Below are 11,828 nucleotides of genomic sequence, written 5' to 3'. Positions count from 1 at the left end.
CCTTCACTATCTCCTGGAGTTTGCTCAAATTCAGGCTCATTGAGTTGGTGATGCCATCCAACCATCTCATCCTCCATTGCCCTGTTCTCCTCCTGCCATCAATCTTTCCCAGCATCAGTGGCTTTTCCAATGAGTCGGCTCTTCGCATCAAGTGGCCAAAGTATTGGAGTTTCAGCTTCAGCAACAGTCTTTCCAATGAATAGTCAGGGTTGATTTCCATTAGGATTGACTGGAGACAAACTAAGACATTTCCTTTCTTCATTGTTTCACCTAGAATCTCATTAAAGGGGGCTTCCATGGTGGCTCAGATGGTAAAGAATCTGCCTGCAATGTGGGAGACCTGGGTTCGATCTCTGAGTTGGGAAGATCCCCTGGAGGACGGCATGGCAACCCACTCCGGTATTCTTGCCTGGAGAATCCTCATGGACAGAGGAGCCTGGAGGGCTAGAGTCCAGGGGGTCGCAAAGAGTTGGACATGACTGAGCGCACACACACACACACACACACACACTCATTAAGTTTTTAGGGGAGCATTTATTTAGCTGTGGCTATCTCAGTCAGCAGTTTCTTCTTATCACCGTATTTGAGTTGGGCCTTTGGTGTTGGCCGCTGGGCAGACTCCATGGTTTTAAGTGTTTTGTTGTTGCTGTTGTGTTAGTTGCTCACTAGGGAAGTGTATTTTAGGTTTTGCTTTTTTTTTTTTTTTGGCCTCATTGCATGGTGGCATGTGGACCAGGGATGGGACCCGCGCTTCCTTGCAGTGGAAGTGTGGAGTCTTAACCACTGGACCACCAGGGAAGACCTAATTTTCACTTTTAATACTACTTTTTCCCCTTTCAAGCTTGTGTTTGTTTAAGATCCTGGGCTACTGTGGTAGCCATCTAATTTGCTGTTGTCTTTGTGTGTTTGATTATTTCTTTATTCCTTGTAAGAGAACACAGAGTTGACTTACTAAAGCCATATGTAAATGTTAACAATGCTAAAAAGACCTAGATGTCTGCAGTTGTCTCCTAAACGTCTGTTTCACTGCCAGTGTTTAGGGAAACCAGTAAGCTTACACTTGTATGTATGCTGAGCAAGGAGGTGTTCCGTTTTATGGGAGTGGGTGGAATGTTGTGAGTGTCCAGGTAAAGAAGAAAACAGTCAGCATCTTCCATTCTACCCATGCTCTGCTCGTATTTTGCCCCTGGCAAAGCACAGAGAGCTTGGAACAAAACCAAGAAGCCCCTTTGTTGTGACTGTATAGCCACCTTGAGTCAGTCCAGCCCGCTCCTGTGCCGGTCTGGGATCTGGAACAGCTGGGAGGGAGGGCTGTTGGAGCAATCAGTATGAAAACCAGCCGGTCTCTACCATTGCTTCCCTGAACTTCTGGGAGAATTACAGGATCCGTGTCCTAGGAGGGGACTGGTGGGGGAGGGGGAGATTTCTGTTTTAGATTAACAGGAGGATTTATCATGCCAGAAGGTCAATATTTACCTTGGCTTCAGCTTGATGAGTATTTACTTCTCTGTTCAGTTGGTCTCTTTGCTGACTTCAGCAGAAGCTAAGATCTGCTTTTTGTCTGCCCAAGAGGATGCTGACTGATATTTTCTTATCAGAAAGGCCTGGAAACATAGTTGCAGAGGAGCCCACTTCTCAAGGGTGTGTGTGTGTGTGTGTGTGTGTGTGTGTGTGTGTGTTGGGGGGCTTGTCTACTTCCACCAAGAAATCTGATCCCTCTTTGTACAAACAAGCCAGTTTCTAAGGCTCTTTTGAACTTACAGACAGGCGAAAGAGCACAAAATCACAGACAAATCATTTCTCTCGTCTCCTCGTATGAAAAATGGGGAGATTATGAGAAGCCTGATGGTCTGTGCCAGAGTTGTGGTGAGTGGTCAAGGAGTTAAGGGCTCAGTGGCACCGTGATGACCCTTATCTGTCCAGTTTCCGTTTTATTGAGGTCCTACGGGGGAGGGGCTAGGTGATGCCCCAAGATCGCCATGGCACTAGGGAGAGGGAGCCGGCAGTCCGAGCTGGACACCGACTCCAAGGCTTCCATGCGTGGCTTCTCGGACTCTTGGGAACAGTGGCTGCTGCCTCTCGTGAGGCTTTAACACGTATTCGGTGAGTGCCGTGGGCATAGTTTAGAAATACAGAGATGAGTACATGTGTGGAGTGTGAACCAGAGTCCTGCTGGGGTGGCTAGAATCTGAGGAGTCACTGGATCTTTCTGAGGACACCAGAAGGCCCTTTATTTCAAGGCTGCTCAAACTTCTCCACTTTTGCCGCCACCCACAATTATGTTTAAGCTTGAAAAATAATGCAAATATCACATTCTACTCAATGATGTTCCCGTATTTGTTTTAAAATGAAGTTTTGCTTTAAATTATTGACCACAGAGAAAGATATACCAGATTTATCCCAGGCTCCAGATTCTTCTAAGAAAGCTCCCATCACTCCTGGGTTATGAGCCCACTTGGGAGTTTGAGAAGGGCGGGGGGAACATAGTTTAATTTTAATCCCTCACCAAAGCTCTGCAAATAATAACCATTAACATTTATTGAACATTACAATGCATCAGGCACATGATTCCAAGAACTTTGTGTGAATAATTCACTGAATTCTTTTAGCAAACCCATACATTGGGTACTGTTATTCTGATTTTACAGATGTAGAAGCTCAGAGAGGTTAAGTAACTTGTCCAAGGTCACACAGCTGGTACCCTTTGGACTTGAACCCTATTACCTGGTGTCCTCTGGAGGTGAGGGAGGGGTTAGAATGTGATACCACACATTCTAAGAATGGAGAATCCTTCTCCATTCTTCTTGGCTCCCATGCCCTCTTTGGAGGGGGGCCGGGTACTGGAAAAGACTTTAGAGACAAGCCAGTCCACTCTTCATTTTCCAAATGAAGATGCTGGGGAGGACTAGAGAGGGAAGGGGTTTACTCCAGGTCACCCAGCAAGTCAGCAGGGGCACCAGGAGTAGACTTGTGTGATATCATATTTCTTGATTTTTGGCATCTTTGCATTTTTATCCCTTGCCCTCTAAATGGAATCTCCTCTTGTTGTCAGAGCATTTGTCCAGACTTCCAGCTGGTTTAAAAAGAGTTATTTATTTACTCATGGCTGTGCTGGATCTTCGTTGCTGCTCATGAGCTTTCATCAGTTGCTGCGGGTGCGGGCTTCTCTCTAGTTGCGGTGCATGGGCTTCTCATCGTGGGGGCTTCTCTTGTTGCGGAGCACGGGCTCTAGGGCACATTGGCTTAGTTGCTCCGCGGCATGTGGGATCTTCCTGGACTAGGAATTGAATCTGCGTCCTCTGCATTAGCAAGCAGATTCTTAATCACTAGACCACCAGGGAAGTCCATGCTGTTGAAGGAAAAGAAAAAAAGGTTATTTTAACTCTTCCTAAAAAATAATGTAAGCACCCCGAGGGTGGGAAATATGTTACTTGCTTCTCTTAGAGCATTCACTGCACCCAGCAGAGTTCTGGGCATGCAGAAGTTTCTCAATAGACATTCACGGAGCCAGAGTGAACTTTTTGTCTTAGAGGTGAAACAGAGGACCAAATTCAACCAACTGCCTTAGTCCTGAAGCTTCTGGGATGTATTGATTCTTTCCCTAAAGCTTTTCCTCCTAAAAGAATCATGCAGTTACAGAAGAGTGTTATCCCTTTCTCTCCTTGGTCCCTCTAGCTTGGGTGCCGCCCATGGCACTGGAAAAATGAGTTTAAGATAAAAAGTGAACTCTTGTTCGTCTACTGCAATGCCTACAGCATAAAGCCAATTTATAGCAACGTGGAATTCCTCTGGTCTTTAAGGTCTCATTATGCAAGTGAAGGAGGGAGAGGAGGAAGACAGATGCTCACAAATTCCTGGCGGGGGGGAGGGGAGGGGAGGGATGATCTCATCATTTATTGGGTGTTGGAAAACAGCCCAAGGAACACAGTTCAGATTCCTTTTGGGGGAGGCACTGAAAATCCCCTGATAACCCATATTCTCCAAATCTTTTAGGCCTTGAGAAAGGGATGGAGGGCAAGATGAAGAAAGTGGTCTTTTGTCCAAGTGATGTTTCCCATTAGGGGGCTGTCCACTCGGAGATGGACTCTGTGCATCCTTATTCCTAGGTGCAAACTCCAGACTTGGGAAGTGTGGAAGTCTCATTTGAAAGGCTGAGGCATGGGGCTTCCCTGGTGGCCCAGTGTTAAGAATCCACCTTCCAGTACAGGGGACATGGGTTTGATCCCTAGTCGGGGAACTAAGACCTCACAAGTGAGGGGCAACTAAGCCCGTGTGCCACAACTAGAGAAGCCCATGTGCCACATGTAAGACCTGACGCAGCCAAGGGAATAAATAAATAAAATAAATCTGTATGCAGGTCAAGAAGCAACAGTTAGAACTGGACATGGAACAACAGACTGGTTCCAAATCGGGAAAGGAATACGTCAAGGCTGTATATTGTCACCCTGCTTTTTTAACTTAAATTCGGAGTACATCATGTGAAATGCTGGGCTGGATGAAGCACAAGCTAGAATCAAGATTGCTGGGAGAAATATCAATAACCTTGGATATGCAAATGACACCACCCTTATGTCAGAAAGTGAAGAAGAACTAAAGAGCCTCTTGGTGAAAGTGAAAGAAGAGAGTGAAAAAGTTGGTTTAAAGCTCAACATTCAGAAAACTAAGATCATGGCACCGGGTCCCATCACTTCATGGCAAATAGATGGGGAAACAGTGGAAACAGTGAGAGAAGATTTAAAATCTTCTTTATTTTGGGAGGCTCCAAAATCACTGCAGATGATGACTGCAGCCATGAAATTAAAAGACATTTGCTTCTTGGAAGAAAAGCTATAACCAACCTAGACAGCATATTAAAAAGCAGAGACATTACTTTACCAACAAAGGTCCATCTAGTCAAAGCTATCGTTTTTCCAGTGGTCATGTATGGATGTGAGAGTTGGACTATAAAGAAATCTGAGCACTGAAGAATTGATGCTATTGAGCTATGGTGTTGGAGAAGATTCTTGAGAGTCCCTTGGACTGCAAGGAGATCCAACCAGTCCACCCTAAAGGAAATCAGTCCTGAACATTCATTGGAAGGACTGATGCTGAAGCTGAAACTACAATAGTTTGGCCACCTGATTAGAAGAACCAACTCGTTGGAAAAGACCCTGATGCTGGGAAAGATTGAAGGCGGGAGGAGAAGGGGACAACAGAGGATGAGATGGTTGGATGGCATCACCGACGCGATAGACATGAGTTTCAGTAGGCTCCAGGAGTTGGTGATGGACAGGGAAGCCTGGTGTGCTGCAGTCCATGGGGTCGCCAAGAGCCGGGCACGACTGAGTGACTGAACTGAACTGAACTGAAATAGTAAAAGGAAATAAATAAAAAGCCCAGGCAGGATTGGAGGGAATTGAGTGGATAAGGATGGGCAGTTTGGGGAAAGGGTGAAGGGGACTGGATATGAAACCTTGCGACTTGTACTCACGAGAGTGGTGGTGGTGGTTTAGTCGATAAGTTGTGTCTGACTCTTGCCATCACATGGGCTGTAGCAAGCCAAGCTCCTCTGTCCATGGGATTCTCCAGGTGAGAATATTGCAGTGGGTTGCCATTTCCTTCTCCAGAGAATCTTCTCGACCCAGGAATAGAACCTGGGTCTCCTGCGTTGCAGGCAGATTCTTTGCTGGCTGAGCTATGAGGGAAGCCCTCAAGAAGGTCCATGTGGGAATTGTATATATGGATACACGCTGAGGCATGTGACAGGAAGGCAAGAGCCATGGAACCTGCTCTTTCCCTCCACATATTCAACAGCATCTTCCTGTTCTTCTGAAAACAATCCCACAGTTCTTCTACAAAATGGGCTGCAGTCCACCAAGCATTTCCATACTTGATGGCTTCTCTCCGGTCCTACCTGCATTTTAGGAACTAGGAGCTTCCCACTGTTAGCAGGCACAGAGCTGGCCTCAGGGCCTCTGCCAGCCCCTAGGATGCTGTGGGGAGAACTGGAAAAAGATGTTAACCTGGGGAGTGGGGCACAGGCTGGATTTCAGCTCCCACTGGCCCTTTGTGCTGGGTACAAGCCCCGAGGGGATAACACGGTCCAGAAAACACCTACTTGGGGTCAGGCTGGCCTTGGGCTCAGTGTGTAGTCTGGGACCCAGTTCTCACACCCGTAAAAAGTGGGATTGTATCACGTCTTCCCCCAGCTCCTTCCCAGATATGGTGCTTCACAAATCTGTGAGTCTAGGGACAACTTTGCACCCCATACGGAATGCTTCTTCCTTCGAAGCATCTTCTTGACTTAGACAGCTGCAGGTGACAGAGTCTGGAGGTAAAAATGGGAGATAATTCTGCAGACATCTGGGTGTGCAACGATTTGGTTCAAAGAGCCTTGGACAAGGAGCGTGTATCTTTCTTGCTTAACTTTTTTGAGCATCAGTTTCTACCTCTGAAAAATGGGAATGGCACCACCTAATACAGACAGCCATGCTGTAGGGATAAAACCACCTTACCCAGGTGAGCATGCCCGGAACAGGGTGGGTGCTCCAGAAGGCTTGCGACCTGAAGAAAGTTTGGCTGGGAGGTTTCTAAGGAGCTTGTGTGCGGGGACCCAGGCACAAGGTCTGGCTTTAGGGGCGCGCGGCTCCCGGGACCCCCAGCGGAGCAGGACCCCCCCCCCCCCCACCCGCTCCCCTCACCCGGCTCGGCCTCCACTGCCGCCTCTTCGGCCCCGGACCGCCGAGGGTTAATGAGAAAGCCCCACGCCCCCTTTGACGGCGCAGAGCCCACCTCGCCGAATTTGAAAAGGCGGCCCTGAGAGGCGTGGGCGCCCCCCAGGCACTTCCAGCTCGGACCCGGGATCCGCTCGCTCGTAGGCGCGTTCGCTCGGCTCCGGCGGGGGCCGCCGGTGCGCTCCCGACCGTCCTCCAGCCCGGGACTCCGGGTCCCCGCGGGCTGCCGCGCAAGATGAAGCTGGCTCTGCTCCTGCCCTGGGCGTGCTGCTGCCTCTGCGGGTCGGCGCTGGCCACCGGCTTCCTCTACCCCTTCCCGGCCGCGGCCCTGCAGCAGCACGGCTATCCTGACCCAGGCGCCGGCTCCCCCGGCAGCGGCTACGGGGGCCGCCGGTGAGTAGCCGGGGCGGGGTGGGGGGGGGGGGCGGCGGGCCCGGGGGGTTCGGGGAAGCCGGGGTCTGGAGGCGCGCGGGGGTGGGGGCTTAGGGGCTGCGGATCAGGGGGTTGGGGGGTTGGGGGGTTGGGGGCACGGGCGGCCGGGGCTGGGGACGCCGGGGGGGTCGAGAACTGGTGGCCTAGGGACTCGGGGCGGTCCAGGGCTGGGGGCGCGGAGGTGGAGTTTGGGGCTTGGGAGGGTGGGATTGGGGGCTGGGGGCGCAGGACGGTCGAGGACTGGGGGGCTGAGGACATGGGGTGATCGCATGCTAGGAGCACAGACTGTGGGGGCTGAGGGCGCGGGGTCTCGGGACCGGAGGTGCGGGGCTGAGACTGGGGTGGTCTCTGGCCGCGCCCCCCACCCCCCCTCCTTCGTTTCCTTGCTCTCCGAACCTTCGCCCCTTCGGCTCCCGAATCCGAGCGGAGGCGGCTCAAACCTGCGGCAGGGGTGCGCGGATGGGGGCGACCGTGGCTGGCTGGGGCCCAGTTCCTGCAAGTTCACCGGCTCACGTGGCTCCGCCGCGCTCACCTGCGCGGCCGCTTTGTGTTGGGGAGCAGGTTCCCGCGATGCCAAGGCCTTGCATCCGGGCCCCCCACTCGCACGCCGGCCGCCAGAGACACCGGAGGGGGGACTCCGTCCGGCCTTTGGGGTTGGGCCCGTGGAGCAGCCTGGGCTGCGACTCCCCGGCCGGGGGGACGAGGACCAGGCTCGGATCGCAAGAGTCGGCGGCGGGCTGGGAGAGGGAGCTGGGTTCCCGAGCCCGCGGTGCCGGGACCCCCCCGCGGCCACCTCCTCCGCCGGCAGGTGGCGCGCTGGCCACCCCAGGAAGGTTCGGGCAGCGTCTCCTCAATCCGTGATTGAATCCCCCCCAGAAAACGCGTGAGCCCTCGAGTAGAAGTTGCCAAGTCTTTTCGTTTGCGCAGCTCGCTCGAATTTAGCCTTTCCCGTTCTTGAACACACCCTGCGTTGGTGCCATCCGTCTCTTTGGATCCTAAAACCACGCCATGGTTAGCTATTAGAATATCATATTGTCTTTTCTTTAACCGAGGATACATGGGCTCTGAGAGAGGTCGCCAGGTTCAGTGGCAACTCAGGACTCACCTCCTATCTTCTTTCTCCAAATCCTGTGCTTTCCAGGGTACCATGGGGCTTATTGTTTACGGAGCTAGGCAAGAAGCGACAGGTCCTGGTTCTTTTGTCCGCCTTGGTGTTTACCAAGCCTGGCAGGGCTACCAGGATGAATTCCGGCAGTGCCTTGTATTGAGGAGACCGGGATGTTTTGTGTCGGCACACTGCATGGCTAGTTCAATCGGTTCTCAGAAAAGCATATAAAAAGTACTTCTGGAAAATTTGCATGCAATTTTATTTCCTTCATTTTGTTTGGAAATGCTCCCCCAAGGCTATCTATTAGTATTATTCTCCAAACACCCAGAGTAGTGTGGAATCTGCACACTTCCATAGGAGAATATTTTAAAAACTAAGTTTTTCAAGTTGAAAAATGATATGTTTAAGATCTCACTTATGAAAAATTCAATCTATATATAGGTATATATATATATATATATGTATACAACTGGTAGTACTTAATAATACTGTGTGTGCTCAGTCATGTCTGACGCTTTGCAACTCCATGGACTGTAGCCTGCCAGGCTCCTCTGTCCCTGGGATTTTTCAGGCCAGAATACTGGAGTGGGTTGCCATTTCCTCCTCCAGGGGATTTTCCTGACCCAGGGATTGAACCCACCTCTCCTGAGTCTCCTGCTTTAGCAGGTGGATCCTTTGCCACTGAGTCACCTGGGGAACCCATATAAAGTTGGTAGGAAACCATTTTTGGCAGTTTCCTGTATGGAGAGACCTGGTCTTGACCAGGTCCTAAGAGAGAGTGAAAGAAAACTCCCATTCCCTCCACCCCGCTCCCGGTTCTGTCTGCTTGTGTCTTGTTTGCGTATTTTACACAGAGCATATACCCATGTATTACTTTTGTAATTCAAAAGTGTGTTTGTGTGTACTGGGGGTGGGGAGGGGAGGTGGAAAAGGCTCCTACAGCCTGGACTGTGTGTGCTGAGAGGGACCAGATGGGAAGTCCATGCAGGAAGCCGTTGAATGGGGGATGTGGGTTCTGGCATTTGGTAGATTGGAACTCGGGGACTTCCAGAGATAATTTGGAAAGGATGGTTTTGGCACAAATAAAAAGAGTCCCCAACAAATGTCATCTCGCAGAACTCTTTCTACTAGGATGGGAGCAGGAGAAGGCGTATTACGTTCAGGGACGAACTGGATGAATGTGTGGAAAATGGGTTTCCAAATGGGATACTGGGAGGTGTTAAGGAGGCTTGGGGCAGGTTGAGGTAGATGCTTTGGAGCCTGACTGAGCCTTTCCACCCAAAGACCTGCGTGGGCACTGCAGGCATGAGATTCGGGTCTGGGTGAGTTGTGGGCTGGTGTCACACAGTCCCGAGTCTGATTCATTCCAGAAGCAGAAGGCTTGGGGACAGCGTTTGGCACCGGGCTCTTCACAGCGTTGGCCTCTGCTTGCTCCATACATGTGTTTATAGTGGCTTGGTTTCAGCTGATGGGCAGGATGACAGGGCTGTTTCTTGACAAATGGTCTTCTCTTATTTCATGGTTATTGGTCCTGTGTTCTCTTTTCTCTGTGTGTATATGTGCCTGTGCCTGCCCTCCTGGACTGGGCATCTAGGTCTGACATGTTCTGGGTGCATTTTGCTTTTTACACAGGGGTGCTCTGCTCTGGTCACCTCCATCACAAGCCCAGCGTGGGCCCCTCTGATGAAGCTATTTTGGCAGAAAGAAGAGGACATCAATTCCTTAGAGACCCATTTCCAGTAAAATCTTGCAGCCCTGTGTTTGGGCCACTAATGACTTTTGTCAGCCACAGAGGGTTTAGATGCCAAGTAAAAGCTAAAGGGAAATATAACGTTAATTGACCGGGAGGGTTGCATAAGGATGGAGCCCCCAGCTCCACACCCTAGTCCTTCCCTTGTACCATTGTACCAAGGCTAACACATTGGTGAAGCTCTTTGAAGTAAAAGTCACTCAGTCATGTCTACCTCTTCATGACCTCATGGGCTATACAGTTCAAGAATTCTCTAGGCCAGAATATTGGAGTGGGTAACTGTTCCCTTCTCCAGGGTGTCTTCCCAACTCAGGGATTGAACCCAGGTCTCCCCCATGGCAGGTGGTTTCTTTACCATGTGAGCCACCAGCATGTGTATTTCATTTTTCTTCCTGCCTCCCTCCCCGATCATCCCCTCCCTCCCTTTCACAGATGGTGATTAGATGTCTCATCTGTTGTCACCTCTTCATCTCTGTATCCAACTCTAAAGGGTCCAACACAGCAGTGAGTGATCAGAGCGTGAGGAGTGAAAACCAGAGAAAGGGCCCCTCCACCCCATTCTGGGTGCACAATTCTCAGCTGGGGAGGGAGAGGTTTTAATTTGAATAAGAGTTTTAATATTCATTCTTGGAGTGAGAATGTTCTGCTAAGCGAAACCAGAAGAGTGGTGAAGATCTGCCCAGATTTTAAGCAGAGGAAGGAATGAATACACCCACAGAGTGGGGTCATGGGGCAGGGGCCAGGGACAGAGTTGCTTTTGCTTCTGCCCTGAAGAATGGCTCGCCTTCCGTAAACCTGTTCCTTCTGTACAGGGTGTGAGGCTTGGGAGAGGACAAAGGGAGACCACGTGCTGAATGCCTACAGGTTATACAGTAAGCTAATGGACGGTTAAATAAGTAGGCTTGATCTTCCAACCTTGATGAGTAATTAATTACTCCGTATACTCAAAGGTCCGGATCGTCAAAGCTGTGGTTTTTCCAGTAGTCATGTACAGATGTGAGAGTTGGTCCATAAAGAAAGCTGAGCGCTGAAGAATTGATGCTTTTGAATTGTGGTGCTGGAGAAGACTCTTGAGAGTTCCTTGGACTACAAGGGATCAAACCAGTTAATCCTGAAGGAAATCAACCTGGAAAGCCAAGTCCAAAGAGGAATTCTCAGATACTTTAGAATTTGCTGCTCTGGAAAATGGTGGTAGGAGGAAGGCTTCTCATGGACCAACTGTCTTCATTGGTTTTTTTCTTAAACTTTTTGGCAGGGAAGCCTGGTGTGTGGCAGTCCATGGGGTCAGAAAGAGTCAGACAGGACTGAGAGACAGAACAACCTCTTCTTTGTTGTTGTTGTTGTTTAGTCACTAAGTCATATCCAACTGTTTTCGAAGTCATGGACTGCAGCACGCCAGGCTCCTCTGTCTTCCACTGTCTCCTGGAGTTTGCTCAAATTCATGTCCACTGAGCTAGTGATGCTCTCTAACCGTCTCATGCTCTGCCACCCCCTTCTTCTTTTGGTTCAGTCTTTCCCAGCATCAGGGTCTTTTCTAATGAGTTGGCTCTTCACATCAGGTGACCAAAGTATTGGAGCTTCAACTTCAGCAACAGTCCTTCCAATGAATATTCAGGGTTAATTTCCTTTAGGATTGACCAGTTTGATTTCATTGCTGTCCAAGGGACTCTCAAGAGTCTTCTCCAGCACCACAGCTTGAAAGCATCAATTCTTCGGCATTCAGCCTTTTTTTATGGACCAACTCTCTCACATCCGTACATGACTACTGGAAAAACCATAGTTTTGACTAGGTGGGCTTTTGTCAGCAAAGTGATGTCTCTGCTTT

The 11,828-nt window shown here is 50.1% G+C and overlaps 1 protein-coding gene and 1 long non-coding RNA gene across 3 annotated transcripts in view; one reads left to right on the top strand and one right to left on the bottom strand.

The window, feature by feature from the left end:
* Positions 1–2,514: 2,514 nt before the first annotated feature.
* On the bottom strand, positions 2,515–6,823 carry LOC139032712 (uncharacterized). The gene is made up of 3 exons (XR_011485288.1): positions 6,098–6,823; positions 5,471–5,984; positions 2,515–3,349 (listed from the first exon to the last, which is right to left on the bottom strand). It is a non-coding gene; the product is annotated as an uncharacterized lncRNA (long non-coding RNA).
* COL26A1 (collagen type XXVI alpha 1 chain) overlaps positions 6,824–11,828 on the top strand; it is a 165,852-nt gene continuing 160,847 nt past the window's right edge. Inside the window, exon 1 of one of the 2 annotated variants that reach the window (XM_070460283.1) lies at positions 6,824–7,106. In XM_070460283.1, coding sequence (XP_070316384.1) covers positions 6,949–7,106 — 158 coding nt within the window. In that variant the 5' untranslated portion in view covers positions 6,824–6,948. The remainder of the gene's footprint in view (positions 7,107–11,828) is intronic. The other variant, XM_070460284.1, reaches the window with a different exon arrangement.

Source organism: Odocoileus virginianus, chromosome 33 (assembly GCF_023699985.2).
Source record: "Odocoileus virginianus isolate 20LAN1187 ecotype Illinois chromosome 33, Ovbor_1.2, whole genome shotgun sequence".
Classification (NCBI taxonomy): Eukaryota; Metazoa; Chordata; class Mammalia; order Artiodactyla; family Cervidae; genus Odocoileus; species Odocoileus virginianus.
Note: the sequence above shows the minus strand (reverse complement) of the source record. Positions and strands in the feature narration are given on the sequence as shown.